General features: G+C 38.5%; 1 protein-coding gene across 1 annotated transcript in view; it reads right to left on the bottom strand.

The window, feature by feature from the left end:
• Positions 1-19533, bottom strand: part of ANO2 (anoctamin 2) — a 201398-nt gene that overhangs the window by 96930 nt on the left and 84935 nt on the right. The window contains exons 12-13 of the mRNA XM_064437499.1: positions 17726-17886; positions 13923-14005 (exon numbers count right to left, since the gene is read on the bottom strand). Of these exons, the coding sequence (XP_064293569.1) occupies positions 13923-14005; positions 17726-17886 (244 nt within the window). The remainder of the gene's footprint in view (positions 1-13922; positions 14006-17725; positions 17887-19533) is intronic.

Below are 19533 nucleotides of genomic sequence, written 5' to 3'. Positions count from 1 at the left end.
GAGTGAGAAAATCAAATGCCAAGCAAAAACTTTTTCTATTGACAGTTTTTCTTTGAGTGCATATACTGTTCAAATTTGGTCAAGGTATGTTTAGTTTTCCCACTAAGACATTTCAATGTCCTTTTAACTATATTTGATACAGGTATATCTGGATTGGAAAATCAGCTGATCTGCCTTCACTGAATCTGTCAAGTCATCTTACCCTTGACTGAACGGACCACTGCACCTCCTGGAATGCATGTATCTGTATCTGTTTTTTATGAGTATATGGCATGAAACAAATTTTTTTAATACAGATTTAGAGATACTCGATCCTGATCATATCTACACAGATTTAAAGGAACAACTCCCCTCTGCTGTAAAAAAGAGTGTGATTCAGAATCTATTCTTTGTCTGAAAATGGGAAGAGTTCTACACTTAGGACAATAAGCTAGAAATAGTTGTGATGGCTTGAAGAAGGCCAAATGTCCATGTAGGGATAAATATGAATCCCACAATGCTGGAATTTTGCCAGTACAGCTGCCAGACACTTATTGAAAACCATGTGAGCCAAGGTACTTTGAGGCCAACTGAGTGCTCAGAGTTGAAAATGATAATTCCCATTCTGAAAACAAAGAGCCAAATCATGAAATCTTTACTCAGACAAAACTCATATTGACATCAGTGGGAATTTTCCCTAAGAATGGTCTCCAGGATTTGCCTCAAACACACAACATGTGCATCCACAGTACATTGCAAATTAAGGCTCTGTAGGTAATGAGCAGTTTGATAAGAATATATAAAGAGAACTGATCTCTCCTTAATTTCTCTTTGGTTTAGGAAGAAAGTGATAATGAAATTTTACAAAGCATGCATGACAAACACATCCGGGTTGTTAAGAAAAAATTGAACCTTAGAAACTATTCCAGATTATCACCAAAAAATAAAGCAACCCACTGCTTCATTTTTACACTTTAAGGAAACTCAAAGAAACACTGAGAAACCACTGAAGAACCTTATCCTAATATGCTGAACACAAGCAGAGCAGCAAAGCAGTACACCCTGATAGGAAGGAAGGTTTCCATAAATGAGAACTGGAATGATCCATCTGCTGCCCTAATCCAGATGGAAACTTGGAATGAACAGAACAGAGAGAACAGAACAGCTGTTCTCTGCTGCAAGAGGGTTAATTATTACAAACCAAGGACTAAAATCTTCTGTTTCTTATGATGATGACACAGTCGGGAGTGGGAGGAGAAGGCTAAGGTAAAGATTGTCATTCACTCCAATGATGTGTTTAGACTGTCCTAGTAATGGGATGCTCATCCAAGGAAACATACTTTACATCTCAGCACATATGAAGGGATGACTAGTAGATGTTCACAAGATGTTCTTTTTAGTCCAGATCACTTGCATAATAAATCTGATTTATGTAAAATTAAAAAAAAAAAAGAAGAAAAGCTTGAATAAGTCATCTAATGTTGTTATGTTTAGGGATGTTAAAAGACAAAAGCCACTGTACAAGTACATAGGAACTCAGCTATTAAAGGTATTGTAAAGCAACATAAAAATGAAGTAGTCTAAACAAAAGAACCCATAAGGTATATTATGGAAATATATTTGCCAGATAGATAGATAGATAAATAGTTAGACAAATAGCTGTCATGCCTTTGTTTGCTCCCATAAAGCAAGACCAGTAGTAGTGCTTTGGAGGATTACCTTCAAAACTGAATTCTGAATTACAACCTCAGAATTTTAAGTGCCCTTAAGACCAAATGCTGCTATTGCAATGTCAACAAATCACATTTGGTGGGTAACTGTAGCAGAGTATAGCATCAATTGTTTTGTTCATTATTCAACTCAAATTCAACCCATTTAAATACTCCTACATTGGTAAGTGGAATTGTGTGAAGCCAGATGTCTCTTGAACTACGGTATTGAAAATTTTGCTTAACCTTATTTATTCTACTGTATGATAAGTTGTTGCTGAAACAAATGAGCTGACAAACATGAAGATTAAAACGGGGTTTCACCCAGCTTGTCAGTGGAACAACTTCCAGCTTAACTTATTGCTCTAACATCGATAAAATATTAAGTGAACTCCAGAAAATTTAAAATGTCTGTGCATATCACTGTCACATTTATAATTTTTAGTTGTCCTATGGTAGTATTGAGTAGTTGCAGTCATGGACTAAGACCCTATCGCTTTACCACTATATAAGCATAGAACCCCTTCTATAAAGAAATATTCTTAAAGAATTTATTTTTTCCCCTTTGGGCACTGTTCTCTTTTTTTTTTTGTCTGATAATGTGTAACAGTGGGAACACTTGACTGTGGAGACACTCTTCAGGGGAGTGTGTTTATGGAAATTTTTCTCTGTCAATATATATGATTCAGTGTGCTGTGGATAGATTACAGATTTGTAGCTCTCAGAAAGAAATACAATAACCACTGCAAAATCCTTTAACTTTGATCTAAAATAGCTGTTTCACAAATCATAACATTATGGTCTCAAGACAAAATATCCTACAAATTAGCAAGGTTAGAAACAACAAGTTTCCTCCTACTAGGAAAAGGTCTTTTTCTTCTAAGCAAGTTCAAAGTCATGAGACACACTGGGCCTTGAACTTGTCATTGGTCCAAGGCTACATATTGCACATTATACATCACAGTGATCCCAAGAAACTAGGAGAGGAGGTTAAAAGAAGAGGTCCTTCATGCATGAAAGAGGCAAAAATTTTGTAGATTCATCCTATTACAGTTTGTCGAGGGTCATAGATTTTAGATCTTCGATTGAGTGGGCAAGTAGCTGTCAAAGTTGAATGCTAAATCAAACTTACAACATAGTACTTACAACAATCCCATGGATAGAACTACTGCAAATGTCATTAATTTCCTTGTCTTGACCGTACCAGAGATAGATAAGTGAATGTAAGATAATAACATCTCTAGCATGCCAGATCTCAAAGTCTCTATCAGTCTCTCCCATTTTAATAAGAATGCCTCATAAATAGCTCAGTTTTTCCACTCTCTTCCAAGTAATATTAGATTGGATTTTTTGTTTTTGAAATAGTATTTTCTCAGCACTGGCTATTTATGATATTTCTGGAGTTTTCATTTCCCTGGAGTTTTCTTCTTTTCAGCCTCTGTGCGCCTAGAACCCATGGTTTACAGGCAACCTGGCTTACTAGGTAAAAGCAATGTGATTCTATATAACATTTTAAGGCATACTACCTAGAACATCTTAAAGTATATACATCAGATGCAAGCTAACAAAAACTTTATAATATCCAGAATTTTCTGGTTCCAGAAGGTGGAAATTCTGACCAACCATGGTGTTTCCAAACCTTTGTGAACTTTTCAAGTTGAACCATGATCCAGATTAGAGCATAGGCTCCTCTCTAATGTGGAGAAATACAGATACTTTGGCCAATCTGAACTAAAAATCTATCTCTGACCACAAATATTTTTTCAGTCTTTATTAATTTGTCTCAGCCATACCAGTGTCTCTTTTAATTGTTTCCCATAAATATCCCAATGACTGGATTTACAGCCAGGAATGTTCATGAAAACAACTTATTTGAAGCAAACACAAATGTTGAATTTGTAGTCAAAAGCTTTTATACTTGAGGCTTGAGTTTAATGACTTGAGTTTCACAGCAGCATAAGCCAGTCTAAGCCTGGGCTCCCATACTCTCAAACTCAATTTCACTTCGCACTAGCCACACATTTCCATTTCTGTCCTTACGCTGACTCTGGTGCACATGCAGCTGCATCGTATGACCAGGATAAAACTGCTACCCCTCAAACCCCCAACTACCCTTAAGCTTTATCAGCTGTCTGAACTGTTCACCACTCAGCTGTATGATTGCCAGCATGCATGTAAGAGGAGGAACCAGATTTCATGGCTGGGACAGTAGTGCTGTGGTAGCATGGAGTTAGATTGCCTTAAACTGGTATACAGTTGCAATCTACTGATGAAGTTGCATGCTATAGATGAGCTGGTTTAATGACTCATCATTGCTAAAAGGTTATTCCTAACCGACACATTCTTCTATTCACCTGTCCAATGCCTTTATTCTACTGTGAAAACTTATCTAATTAATTGCTCCCCTCCACCACAAACACTGTCCACTTTATTTCTGGAATTACTTCTCCACAGCTTTAGTCAGTAGGTTCAGGTGGTGAGTGAGACACTGGAATTAGCAGCATGAAAGTGAGGATGGGATCTCTACCTAGCGGTAGCAGTGAACTATTGAGGCATTTTATGCAGCTTTACTTTGTGAGTCTAGAGGTTCCTAAGACTTTGGAGAATATCATGGCCAATACATTAAAAAAAAAAAAAAAAAAAAAAAAAGAGAAAGAGAGAGAAAGAAAAAGAAAACCTAGCCTCTTAATTTTATAAACTGAGGTAAATAATTCCATAGATAATCACCTCAGGAAAAAAAAGACATGAATATTAGAAAAGAGAGAATCACATCCACCCTTTAAAGTGAGAGGAAGGGTTTTGATTTTCACCTAGAAACTGTGCCACGTAGTTCAGGTGCCTGAATTTACATTTTGGATGCATTTGTTCTGTTACGTCTGAGGAGGCGAGTCACCCACCTTCTATAGAAGAGCCAATGAAATTTGGATATCTAACTTCCAGACTCCTTTGAAAATCTCATCTCAAGATGTCTACCTTAATGCATTCATTTGAAAATGCTGTGATAGGCATACATTCAGAGACAGTGTGAATTTCATTATTGTGTAATGAACTATTAATGGACAAGCTACAGATCAGCTTCTCACCCAAATCTACATACAAAAGATGGCAAAAACTTTCTACACCACCTAGAAGAAACTTAAACTTGCAGTAGAAATAGCAGAGTAGGACGGAAGAAGGTAGATGGGATCTAAAAAGAGGCAGTGTGTTTTACTGACTTGAAGTCAAGATCCAGAATCAAAAAAGTGTTTATGTTTTCCAAGGGTTAGAATTATTTCTATAGCTCTGATCCAGAGGGGTGTGGATGAAACTAGGAAAAAACACACACGTATTACTTCTGTTACTTCCATTACTTGGAAAGTAATGAATAAAGCAAGGCCATTTGAAACCTGAATCAATAAAACGTTGCTTCACACCACATAATCACATATTTGATATAGGTGTAATGTGGGACAGTTTTTATAGGCATGAGTTTGCAACAACTTTTCTCTACTCATGTCAATGTGCATGTGAAAATGAAGAAAATTAACAAAATAAAAAAGGCTAAAGCAAAACTAAAGAATAGGAAACAATTCCGACTGCTGAAATAGGATGAGTTCTGAAACTGTGCATTCATTTTAAACAATTGGCAATTTTTGCTATCATTAAACAATATCACAAAGTATTATTTTAAATTTTAAAAGCCTTTCCAAATTCAAAAGTACTTCTAGAAATAACTTCCACTGGAATTAGTACTTCATGCAGATTGAGAGGAGAGCTACTTCTTGTTCCATCTTATTTTAGTCTTGGTTAATCTTCCTGTGTCAATGACACTTCATGGGAAAAATCACAGAATAAATAACAATGACCTAGCAATAAAAGACTTTACAGAATAATGAATTATATTTAAGCCCCTTTATTCTAGTTCATTAAAATAAGAGTTTCTTAACACATTTCTACATTATTTACATATGCAGTTGGGGTTAGAAAAATGGCAGCCTCCATTAATACACATGAGTACATCTAAAACATATTTTAAATTTAAAAGAAAAAGCTCATTTCCCTAAAAAGAAGGTTCTTTCCCCACTCAAGAAAATAAATAGTGATGAGGTGCTGAGTTTCCTGGAGCAACTGCCTGAATGACTGGATTCTGATCTCCTTGTTAACACCAATAGCAGGTTAATCCTGGAGGCTGTCAGTGCGTCTAATTTACCTAATACTGAATCAGCCCAAGACATCTTTAGTGCACAGGAAAACTGATTTTGTAAGGTGCAACAGAGGAGGACAAAGAAGAGGAAAATGGGGTTGAGAAAAACCAATGTTGTCTAAGAAACCTTTGCATGAGAGAGCTGGGAGAGGGAATACTGTGACTTTGGGGGACCTGAAAAAGGCAGATAGAATTTGTGAGACTCTGGAAGAAGAGATGGTCCTTCTCCACCTCCTCACACCTGTCTCCCTCAGAAGACACGCTCTTGCAATACAAGATCCCCTACCCTCACTTCATATCTTGCCTGTTCTGCAGGAAGCACATTGCTGGCAAACCCTGCTGGATCTCCTGGATCAGTGGGAAAGTAGGAAGGGAAGAAGGAAAGGCCTAGAGATGGTCCCTGTTCCTAGAGGGGCAGTGCTGGATACAGGATGCAGTAGGTCAGGACAGACAGTTATTGGAAAGCAGGACTTTCCTCCCTGTTGTTCCTTTCCTCTACCAGTAGCTCCTCTTTTCCATCATCCATGCCCTGGGCAACAACAACCACAGTAAGGAGCTGTGCTGGAAGAGTCCTTACAGGTCCTCCCCATAGTTTCACACTCCAAGCAACTGCCCACCAGGGAACGTGAAGACGTGAGCCTCCTCTCTGAACTCAGGGGGACTGCAGGAGGAAAGAACTCACGCCACCCCAGGTCACCCAGCCCATCACAACATCGTGAGGAATCAAGACTAACTATAAGGAATCAAACAGCTTTAAGTCTTGTAGACAATTGAGTCCTGGAAAGGACACAGGAGGTCATTATAATGGAAAAGGAATAAAAGAAAGGAAATGAAAGCATGTTGATATGTCTGGTAGAAGAGAAATAAAGGAAAACATTAACTAGAGCCTCAGCATATTGTGGCACATCTCTGGTTGTCTTGAAAGCCATGTCAACAGTCTTGGAAAGAAAAAAAGGCAGCCATGTATCTTTACCAATTTATTGGCAAGCAAAGGAATTATCACCTGCTTTGGTTTACAAATTAAAACATGTTTAAAGTGTGCCTTCATATGTAATTTTTTTAATGGTGCAACAGCTGGTACTAAATAGTTTCCCCTAAGGCCTGAGGGATGACAACCGTTTTTCAACATTCCTTCCCCAACTATCCTAATAAATGTCTCATACTCCTAAACAGACCATTAAATCTAATGTTGAAAGGACTTGTCCAGAAGATCAGGGCTATCCTAGGATCATTAAATAATTAGTGTTAACAGGAATTTCATGAAGGTGACAGGAGATTCACTGGAAGGAGTGATGAAACCCAAAAAAAGGTAGTTAAAAAAAACCCAAACACATAAAGAGACCAAAACAAGGGGGTAACAGGAAAATCAGAATAGGCATGGGAATAATGTGAGATAATGCATCTGGGGAAAATAACGAAAAATTAAGATCTTATTGGCACAAGAAACCTGAGAAGTAGAGAGGATGAAAGGAGAGATCTGAGACAAAACAAAATACTGTAGCTACATAGTCTCCCTTTACCATTCTTGATTATTTTTTCCCAAGAGGACTAAGCTGTGAATACATACATATTTTATTAGAGTCTGCTTTTCACTCCTACATTTTTTAAGCAAATAAAAATGTCTTATACTGCTGTTTTAGTAGACACTATTAGAACTTCAGAAAAAGGAGTTTGCTCCTATAATTTTCAAGGCTGAAGACAAGCTGAAAACCTCAAATTAATCAGATCACAAAAAAAAAAAAAAAAAAAATGTAGCAGAGAAGATCAAGTTAAACCATGATCAAGTTGGAAGAGAATGGTATAAGTTGTATTCAGTGTTGGTGAGGCCTCACCTTGAGTACTCTGTGCAGTTGTGGGCCCAACCATTTAAGAAGGATGTGAAGGTCCTTGAACGTGTCCAGAGGAGGGCAACAAAGCTGGTGAAGGGGCTTGGAGGCATGTCCTATGAGGAGCAGCTAAGTCCCTTCCAACTGAAATAGTCGATTCTATCTGTAAACATATTTAATGTCATCAAGCCTGCTTGCTATTTAATTCTGTCTGACCCAATCTATCTTCCTTATTACTTTATCTGAACTCAGTGATAATCCACAGGGTATATTCCCTTAAGGGTTACATAAATTTCTTTTAAAGTCATCAAATAGAAAAAGGAGGAACGAGACTTTGGGAATTAGAGTTTGCAAAAATAATTTGCAAACATTTTGCAGACCACAGGATTTTAACTTAAAATTGCAACTGACCAGACATGTTTTTAATGAAGACTGTCACCTTAGTTCCTGCCTGTCATATGGAAACAGTATAACAGCATGACTATTTGAACAATAAAAACACCTCCACTCATTGGCATTTCAGTTAGTGGGGACTTTCTGTCCATTTAGCCTTCTGAGTTCTGCTCCAAATTCTAAGATTTAATCTTTTATAATTGCATTTCTATTTCAGTTTACACAGACTATTGGTAAAATGAGGTAAAATCTTTTCCACCCATCAAACACAAAGCAGGAACATCCTGGGTCCTAGAAATACAATTTCTGAAAATTCATGGGAGGCCAATAGTTTCTACTCCCCATATCATTAGAGTCCCTCAGTATTTCTTCACCAGCTCCTTCACAAGTAGAAGAGGGTATGGATTCTCCTACCTCTACCCCTGCTTTATTGATGGCTATATCCCTTGTTACACAAACTGAAAAAAACCCAAATGCACAACCTGTTTGATTGGGTTACACAAACACGAATCTGTGGCATGACACACTGAGTTTTCATTCATGGTATTTCCAAGGCTTTGTTTGTTTTCATGGTTCTGGTCCACGTTTGTTTCTTTTCTTTCTCTCTCCCACTTAGTTATCAGTTACACTATTGCTTTTCAACACAATTATCCATTTTACAGTCTAGTACCCAATGCTATCTGTTATTTTTGTGGATTTCAGATGTACAAATGCAAATCCTCTAAGTCTCTACAGCTGCCATCTGCAAATGTGCATGCAAGCCTTAGGGAGTCTGCTTTCTCAGACTGCTGTTGCCAAGATATTTACAAATAAATGGACTAAATTAATCTCTCGTGTGACTCTTTTGAAGCAAAAGATTTGGCACAGTGTGTTTAAAGAAAGTAATTTTACTGAAAATTTTATAGTCAAGAGTCCAGAAAAATTACACTGAGGGCATTTATTTCAATATAATTCTCACAATGTACTTCTCAGCTCTTCAACTTTTATGGTTGTTTCCCTCCCTGTTTTGGTTCTGTAACTTCCCTTTTTAAAGAAATTGATAATAATAAATAACTCCATCTAGTCTTAAAACTGTTAAACCTTTTGAACTTCTTCCTTGTGCCTTTCCTTCTTGCTATGTTAAATGATCCTGTGCATTCTGCTGCCAGTTTTTTCTTGCCTAACCTGATCAGACACTATTTTCCATTTTCCAACACTTGTAAAGACTTCACCACCACTGAAATATGGTGCCAGTATCTGTCTTACAGACTAGTTTATCCTTATCCTTAAGAATCTAATGAATAAAATGTGAACAAAACTTAGAATCATAGAATCATAGAACCATGTAGGTTGGAAAAGACCTTTAAGATCATTGAGTACAACTGTTTACACTGCCAAGTCCACCACTAAACCATGTCCCTAAGCACCATGACTATACATCTTTTAAATACCTCCAGGGATGGTGACTGAACCACTGTTGGAACCAGTCTGTTCCAATGCTTCACAACCCTTTCAGTAAATAAACTTTACCTAATAGCCAATCTAAACCCCACCTGTGCAACTTAAGGCCATTTCTTCTTGTCCTATCTCTTGTTACTTGGGAGAAGAGACCAACACCCATCTCACTATGACCTCCTTTCAGGTACTTGTAGAGAGCGATAAGGTCTCCCCTTGGCCTTCTTTTCTGCAGGCTAAACAACTCCAGTTCCCTCAGCTGCTCCTCATAAGACTTTTCTCTAGACCCTTCACCAGCTCTGTTGCTCTTCTTTGGATGCGCTCCAGCACCGCAATGTCCCTCTTGCAGTGAGGGGCCCAGAACTGAACACAGTATTCCAGGTGCAGCCTCACCAGTGCCAAGTACAGGGGCACAATCACTTCACTACTCCTGCTGGCCACACTAATTCTGATACAAGCCAGGATGCTGTTGGCCTTCTTGGCCACCTGGGCACACTGCTGGCTCACGTTCAGCTGGCTGTCAACCAACACCCCCAGGTCCTTTTCCACGAGGCAGCTTTCCAGCCACTCTTCCCCAAGCCTGTAGCGTTGCATGGGGTTGTTGTGACCCAGGTACAGGACCTGGCACTTGGCCTTGTTGAACCTCATGCAGCTGGCCTCAGCCCATCAATCCAGCCTGACCAGATCCCTCTGTAGAACCTTCCTACCCTCAAGCAGATCAATAATCCCACTCAACTTGGTGTCATCTGCAAACCTATAGAAGGTGCACTCTCATCCAGATCATTGATAAAGACATTAAACAGAACTAGCCCCAATAAAGAGCCCTGCGGAACACCACTTGTGACTGGTCATCAAGTAGATTTAACTCCATTTACCACAACTCTTTGGGCATGGCATCCAGACTGTTTTTTACCCAGCAAAGAGTATGCTTGTCCAAGCCATGAGCAGCCAGTTTCTCCAGGAGAATGTCTGGGAAACACTGTCAAAGCCTTTACTGCAGTCTACCTAGACAACATCCACAGCCCTTCCCTTATCCACTAAGCGGGATGCCTAGTCATAGAAGGAGATCGGGTGAGTCAAGCAGCCTTTCATAAACCCATGCTGGCTGCCTGGCTGTCCTGTATATGCCACGTGATGACATTCAAGATGATCTACTCCGTAACCTCCCCCAGCACCAAGGTGAGGCTGACAGTCCTGTAGTTCTCCAGATCCTCCTTCCAGCCTTTCTTGTAGATAGACGTCACATTGGCAAGCCTCTAGGCATCTGGGACCTCCCCAGTTAACCAGGACTGCTGTAAAAGGATTGAAGGTGGCTTAGTGAGCACTCCTGGCAGCTCCTTCAGTACCTTTGGGTGGATCCCATCTGGCCCCATAGACTTGTGTGTGTCTAGGTGGTATACCAGGCCACTAACCATTTCCCCTTGGATTGTGGGGGCTTCATTCTGCTCCCCATCCCTGTCTTCTGGTTTAGGGGGCTGGGTACCCAGAGAACAACTGGTCTTACTATTAAAGACTGAGGCAAAGAAGGTATTAAGTACCTCAGCCTTTTCCTCATTCTTTGTCACCATGTTTTCCTCTGCATCCAATAAAGATTGAAAGTCTCCTTAGCCCTTCTTTTGTTGCTAATGCATTTATAGAAACATTTTTAATTGTCTTTTATGGCAGCAGCCAGATTAAGTTCTAGTTGGGCTTTGGCCCTTCTAATTTTCTCCCTGCATAACCTGACAACATCTTTGCAGTCCTCCTGAGTTGCCTGCCCCTTCTTCCGAAGGTCATAAACCCTCTTTTTTTTCCTGAGTTCCAGCCAAAGCTCTCTGTTCAGCCAAGCCAGTCTTCTTCCCTGCCAGCTCATCTTTCAGCACATAGGGACAGCCAGCTCCTGCATCTTTAAGATTTCCTTCTTCAAGAATGTCCAGCACTCCTGGACTCCTTTGACCTTCAGGACTGCCTCCCAAGGGACTCTGTGAACCAGTCTCCTAAACATGCCAAAGTCTTCCCTCAGAAGTCCAAGGTAGCAGTTCTGCTGACTCCCCTTCTTACTGCTCCAAGAATCAAAACCTATCATTTCATGATCATTATGCCGAAGATGGCCTCCAACCATCACTTCACCTGATCTAACTTTCACATTTTTGCTGAAGTACCAAAAGCTGACAGAAGATGATACAGTGCATGGCTTTTTGCTTAAGATGTCAGGTCAAGAGACATGTCCATTTTGAGCATTATTCTTCAAGAAAGAGCTGAATCAACTAGAAAATGTCCAGAAGGGAACAAGAATAAACAGGCATCTAGAAAATTATTCAAGAACAAAGAATGAAAGAGCAGAGGCTAGTTTCTTTGAAAGAAAGAACAAGAAAAAAACCTTTACTAAGGAGATTTAAGTTAGACACTAGGAAAAGCTTATTAGCAGTAGAGATAGATAAGTATTAGAATAAATTGCCTAGGGAGGAAGTGAACTCTCCACTGCTGGATTTATTTAAGAACAAATTAGACAAACATCTTTTCATAATGATTTAAGTAGAGTTGATCCTACCATGCACAAGGGATGGCCCCTCAAGGTCCATTCCAGCCTTATTTTTATGATTCTACGTTCTTAATTCTTCAGCTTGTGCTGAGATGTGTCTGGCACTCCTTCACTTGTCATAAACAAAGGATTTGCTGATCCCACAGTTCCTGTCCACAAACTGTTACCACTTCAGAGCTCTTCATCACAGGAGCTCAAAAATCTACAGATTCCTTCAGAGCAGTTTGCAAATATTGAGCTAAACCTTAGGATTTTGTACTGCAAATGATGAACTTGATATTCATTAAAATCTGGTGGGTTCATCAAGTATGCTGCAGAGCCAAGAGTTTGCACTCCAGCCTCTCAGCTTGTACTGTAATTAGTACAAAATTGCTGTTCTCCCGGGTAGCAGTTTGACATTCCACATAGCACAAGCAGTAATTTCTAATGTCCTGATGCACTTGGTCTGCATCATAGCTTACAAAATGCGAGTACTGGGTTATACTGTGAGCATCATCCATTTTATAACTGGGTAGAGAGTAGCGAAAAAGCTGAGAAACCAGAGGCAAAATAAGGGAGATTGTAGTCAAGTCATCAGTGAAGGAATACTTAGGCGATCTTCCTTATGCTAAAGACATTGTTAGAGGCTGCATTTTGTGATAGTGATGGAAGAGCAATACTGGAGTCTGCTGTTTGTTCTCAGGGTTATTTTTTCATTTTATCTAATGATTCTTATCTGAGGAATAGACAGAAGTGGAATAACATTATCACCATGCTACTTCATTAAGTTCATGATGTCAGCTTACTTTTCTTCTGGGTTATTTGCAATCTACATCCTGTTTGAGCTGAGATCATGTAGCAGGGCTGGAGGTTTGTATGTGGTCTGTTGTTTAAGGAACTGTGCTGAAACATGAAGAAATGGATTTGAATCCTCCCATCAAACCAAGGCAGGCCTACAACTTACCTTCTAGGAACCTGACCACATTTTATTAAGTCAATGAAAAGAGCAAGGCACACTGAATTGTTCCATACAGGTACTCATGTCACCATTAATGATAAAAAAAAATCTAACTGCTGTAATTCTGAATTACTGAATATGACCCTGTTCAAGGGCCATGCCAGCATATATTGCTAGGGTATATGTAATAGAAGCACCAAAGGCTACCTGTTCTTAGTTTGATGTTTAGACCTAGTAACTGCTCTCTCTTTAGTCAGAGTTAGAAATTAATCCTCTGGTGAGAGTCAGTAATTTAAACAGACCGTAGGCCATGACATGTGAAACAATGCCTAAGAACAGAACTAAAAATCAAATTTAGGGACACTGTTAACACTAATAAACAAGTATGTCTCACCTTTTGGTCAACTCAGGTACAGTTAAAAGCCCCATGGGCTGACTGCAAAGCACTTAAAAATTGTTCTCAAGAAACCAACTCCAATTGTGGTTTGCAACAGCTCTGTGGGTGAGAGCTCAGGATGTTGCACTTATGGCATGATAGATACAGCACAGACCTGGATACAAATATTATTTTTGCTACCCTGACATGTTACAATCATCATCACAGAGAATTTTTGCTACACATAATGATGTAGCATCTATATGAGGAAGTACTTACTCTGTATCATTCTATTATTATACTCTGTACAACAGTGTATGGGCATTCTCAACAAAGAATGATCTGCTATTACCTTATAATCCTTTTCAACATTAATTATTAAAATTAGAGCACTGACCAGTAAGATATAGGTGATGATTTAATGAGACATTGGTACTCAAAACTGTATTGGTTATATTCATTTAGAAAAAGAGAGCTATGAGCAACACTGGGCTGGAGAACAATGCATATCTTCAAATACAGAATAATTTATGCAGTAAATTAGCACAGAGAGAGGAAACTTACTTCTTCTTCCTCCAGTCCAGTTAGATCCCAAAAGTAACTCAACCTCATCTGCAAACGCTTCCATTGTTCAAGGAACATAGTAGCTAAAAAAAAAAATATTAAAATTATAAATCCAATGCACTATTTGAATCCTATTATGCTAGGCCCTTTATAAATAAGCACTAAGAAACAGCCCCAGACCTAATTTTAAAGAAAGAACACAAGAAAAGCATGGAAACAATAATTACTGGCTTTTTACAAATAAAATACAGAAGACACAACATGGATTGTCCAAAGGCACTGGCAAGTTCTTGTCAGAGACTGGAACTGAACCCACATCTTCTGATATCTACCCCAAGAACATAATCTCTCTTGATTTACCATGAGTCATTCAATAAATCCTGAGTACAAAGAACATAATGAAACAAAATATAGGTCTAAATATTAATCTGTAACTTTCTAACTGGCCAAGCAGATTTTGCTGTTTCAGTGTTTCTAATCACTCAGAAACATGTGACGAATGTAGGTGTAGCCTGCTAGTGAAATAAATCATTGATACTTATATGTAAACTAAGACAGACACTCAGTAATGTGTAGAAAATAATGTTCTTTAAAATATAATACAGTGGTACAGTTGAAAGTTTTTGTCCTGCGTAGACACGGTGGTTTTGTCCTAAAGGACTGTCTAGCAGTTCAGTCTCCTGCTTTTCCTTTTTCATTAATTTGAAGGAACAGATGTACTGTTGTCTCATGTTTACAGTCTCCTGACCTTCCTCTCATAATTACTGTTTCCTCTAGATAGCCCTTTGCCTAGCTGCTCATGATTTATGGACTTATGGATTTATTAGAAATAGCACTTCTTACTCTTGACTTGTGGACACTTATGTTCAGATGACTGTATCAATACAAAACCAGTATATAACAACTAAAAAAACCCGCTATACATATAAAAAACTGTGGGCACTGCTTTCCATTTTCTTGTGCTTCATTTAACCTCTTCAGTTGGTGAAAAGGGGACTGTAAAAACATTGTTAGACCACAGCAGTATTTACATCTCTTTGAACATCTTGTAGATAGCTCCACAAGACACACAATTGTGGAGAATTAGATCTCTTCCTTTGACTGCATCTACACTTGGTGTGAGCTGTAAGATAACACTGGGAAAAGTTAGACTACTATTAAAATAACCTGACTCTTACAAGACAGAATCTGTTTCAACAGTTAGTTGCAAATATTTTCTGCACAGGTATCCTCCTATAATGTAAGAAATAAGTATCATTTAAACACTGGGCAGGCAGTACACTGAAAGTAGATCCAGACATAAAGCAATTAAATCGCTATCTCTGCTCCTTCCTTCAGAGAGGAAATACAAAAGCTATATTTAGCATGTTTTGAAAACTCAAGAGGTTTTAGATATCCTAAATACAAAAACATTAGGTTTTTTTATAGGGTGCTATTACTCATTCAATTTTTTCCTATTATTCAAAAAGTCAGTGCCACATTTAGCTCTGTAAGAACTTATTTGGCTAGATGCAGTAGCTACTCTGAAATCAGCAAGTTTGCACTGACTTATACTAGCAGCAGAACAGTGTCATTATATTTAACTGTCCTTCTAATAAGCACATCTGACAGCTGAAATTCAGCATCCCAGAACACCAGTGACATCAAGCACAATTAGCCAGGCATTACTCTGTATTTTGTCAATATGGTCATTTGCAAACAGTATTGCTAGAATCACAAAGATACTTTATGAGGCATCAAGATCGGCTAGTAAAAACACGATTCCTTTCAAGATATTAACACAGTAATTCATCTGCCTTTTACTGGATGGGAGAAGGCAAGCAGGATGAAAGACTTGTGCCCAAAACCATAATGAAATTAGGTCAGTTCAAATTACCATACTTTGCTCTTTTAAGTATACAATTTTAAGTCATAAAACATGCCATCACTATACTATATCCTACAAAAAACCATTCAGGCAACACCTACTCAAGGTAGTGTGAGGCAAGCTGATTAGGTATGTGAAGGATATGTGTCATTGAGCAGAATGAGCTCTAGATATAACCAGTATGGTCTCCTAGTAGTAAGGCAGCAAAATTGGTGTAATCTAAGACTTAACAGGGAAGCTGGGCAGAGTTAGTAAAGGGTACTTTATTTTACTTTGCTGTTCTTTGTATATGATGGATGTAATTTCTTGCCCTGATAAGCTCAGTTATCGTGGTCCCAAGAACCGACTTTTCCATTCTGTGGGTAATATTTTTTGGAGAGGGGCTAAAGCTCAGAAATAATTTTGTTATTCTTACATGCCTTTTTTAAAAAGCAATGCATAGGGAACTTTTTGTTCCTTTACAGATTCTACTAATTTATCTTAGTGCAGGGATATATGAACATTCTGCTTTGCACGTTGCATTGCTGATACTAAAATATATTTCTGTTGGATGAGGCTGCATGGAAATGATTATTTGCATGGTTGTATGTTTACAGTACAGATTCTCTGTTAGGGAAATACTGTTTGCCTATGAAAGAGAAAATGAACTGTCATTCATACACACGCTGTCCAAACAGCTACCCTGAAACTTGACAAGGCAATGTATTGCATGCTTCATGGCAGCAGGTAAACTGTGACAACTCATCTGCCATTCTACTCTGTAATTGGCAGCAATCTGAAGTAGGAAAATAACTAATTGTGAGAGTGTATATATTCATAATCTTTTGCCATTTCTCTCAGTCGTAGTGCTTACATATTCTCTAACTTCTGCCGAAGGGTTTCCAGGAACTGGTAAACAAAAGTTTCTTACTTCCATGATTTGTTCTGTCTGCAACTTCCTTAAAAAACCTATGCTATCCATACCCAACACCAAGCTACCAATAGTCATTTCTAAAACAAGCTGTAAAATTTTAATATGGTTGCAAAGTATGACACACTGCTGAGGGGTGGCCATAGTACAATAATATATTTCCCAATTTCGTATTAAAAATGAAAATTTAATTTTGTGAACAGTGAATAGGGAAATAAAAAATCATTTTGCAGTAGCAATAACACCTTTAACTTTTCACAATAAGCAAGATCTAAAGTGAGTGAGGCATAACACCAGCAGTAATACATGCAAGCATAGTGCACATGCTTGTCAGGGCAGAGGTGAGGCCAGAAACAATAAGAACAATACTACAATGCATTCATTAGGGTTTATGAAGTATTTTGATATCCTCAGTGAGACAGGGTATATTTGCTATTAAAGAAAACCAAGCTTGTTTAAATGGAATACTTTAGGACACATTGTAATTAAAACAATAACAGTCCCATTGTTCCTGGAATCCCATAAAGTTTTGATAAAATTATGTGACTAAGTTGTCCCACATGGAAGTGCACTCTGTGCTTAAATTAAACCCTTTCAGATGCCTGCACTATACCAATCCCCAAATACATTCCTGCCCCAAAAGCAGAAGGTGTTAAAGGGACTGGCCATGTCAACAGAAAATGAGGAAAAACGTGGCAAAACTTAGAAGTCCCATTAAACAAGGCAGTAGAGGGAGAAAGGACACATTTTTCTTCCTTGAACTAACCAGCTCCTCTCCATTTACTCCAAGCTTGCTGCTGACAGAAGAAAGCCTTCTAATATTGCTTTCTCCAGTCTCAGCACAGACAGCCCCTCACTGGCCCTCTGAGGCTTACCAGCTTCATAAAGCCGTATGCATCACATTCAGTCTAATAGCACTTTGTTATATGTAAGGCTACTACATTTTACTGCTGTGCATCGCAGCTTTCATTTCTGTCAGTAGTCTAAAGATTAAAAGACACTCTTAATGTGAAAAGCAATACTCACCCCAGAGAGCCATAAAGATGGAGAATAAGACTGTGGCAGGGTTGTCAAATAAGTGGCTAGCTCGAGCAGTAGCACATGCAGAGCTGAGGTTCCAGTAATCGCAGAACTTGTCGCACAGGGGGCACATGGTGAAGGCATTGCGTTGATCACACATTTCTTTACTATGAAGGACAAGTGCACAAGTTCTTAGGGTATTACTGCTCATAAAAGGGGATTGTACAATAGTGATATTAAGCAGCACATCATAGCTATTACAAGGTATTTGCAACATATGTGGCTTGAAGGTACAGAGAACAGAAGCTGTGTGTCTTTTCAAGGCACATCACCATGCACTGAAATATTAAAACACTTATAGGCACCTTACCGACAGAAGAACAATGCAACACAGCAACCAATTGAATCTCTACACTGTATTAGTGAACTAGGGAAGACTGCATCACTAAAGGCTGAGGTTAGCCACACTAAAAGAAAACAGCTGAAACAGTCAAAGTGGAATTTGCCATCTCTACTCACAGTTACATGGTTTGATACAGATCAGATTTAAATTAACAAAAAATAATTCTGAAGTGCCTGTAAAGAAAATTCTGTGCCCTTGACAAAACACACATTTTTAACATGGTGGCACAAAAATCCATGTCAAGTACCATGCTACTTTCTGTATCAGGACTGTATGCAGTAAGTCTGCATAAAAGCCATAACCAGCACCCAGGCATGTTGGTTGGTCTGTGTCACAAACAGAATAAATCTGCCATACCGTTTGCAAGATACACTAGGTTTTTAGCAAGGATGTTCTCTTTCACAACATTTACTTTGAAATTCACCTCTACCCTGCATTTTATTTGTGAGGTATTTATAAAAGCAATGGTTGTTTTCCCAGGATAGGGCTTTAACACCTATTCTCATCTGTACCACCATCTGCTATAAGCTTTTGGCTAAGTTCTTCAAGTCTGCGCAGTTATTTTAGGGACCCATACTAATATGTTTTAAGGGTGTTCAGATATTGTCTGCACAGGGGTTTCAGGAAATCAGATACCTTTACATTTCAGGGTTCTCAAGTCTGAATGCTGAATATGGGCATGGTATTCTTGGTCTCCATAGCTCCTTGTTTTTCTAGTACAGAGTGCTAACCTAATTTTCAAAAATAAAAAATAAAATAGGAAAAAATCCCCTTTCCCCCCAGCAGTAAATCTTATAAAAACTAAAAATCCTCCACTTCTGCCTCATATATTCAGATGTTAAGTTGTATCTCCTTTACTTCAATTTACAGCATTTGTTCTGTTGTCCTCTGGAAAATGTGAGATAAGAGACTTTCTCAGAGATTTAAAAATATTTATTTGAAAGTTGTTGTTTTAATTCTTAGTCTTATTCATTATGCATTTACTCAGTTTCTAAAAAACTTTTAAAAGTCATTATCACTCTTCTTAACCAGCCAAACCCTACCTGACACTGCTGAGTGTGCTTTCAGTTTTCTTCATAAGGTTTGTGTGTGAAAGCCTTCATACCTCCACAGTCTTACTTAGGTGAACTGAGTAGTGCAAAGCTCAAGTGTCCTTGCCAGGATTGTGAGCTAAGGAAAGACTTGCAATATTGCTTCACTGATAGCTGGCATATTGTGATTATGGTTGTTCCTATACTGGCCATCATTAAACAGCATTTTTTCTATGACTTCAAATGAAGAAAGAACTATTCAAACTGTAGTATCAATATGTTTAATATTATACCATTTGAAAGGCATACAGCTGTTTCCAGCTATCATATCGTTAAAGTAATGCGCTCTTCTACTTCAAAAGGCAGTAGAGGGTGCTGCA

The sequence above is a fragment of the Phalacrocorax carbo genome, chromosome 1 (genome assembly GCF_963921805.1).
Source record: "Phalacrocorax carbo chromosome 1, bPhaCar2.1, whole genome shotgun sequence".
Taxonomy (NCBI): Eukaryota; Metazoa; Chordata; class Aves; order Suliformes; family Phalacrocoracidae; genus Phalacrocorax; species Phalacrocorax carbo.
The sequence above is the reverse complement of the archived record's forward strand: the minus strand, read 5'-3'. Positions and strand labels throughout refer to the sequence as shown.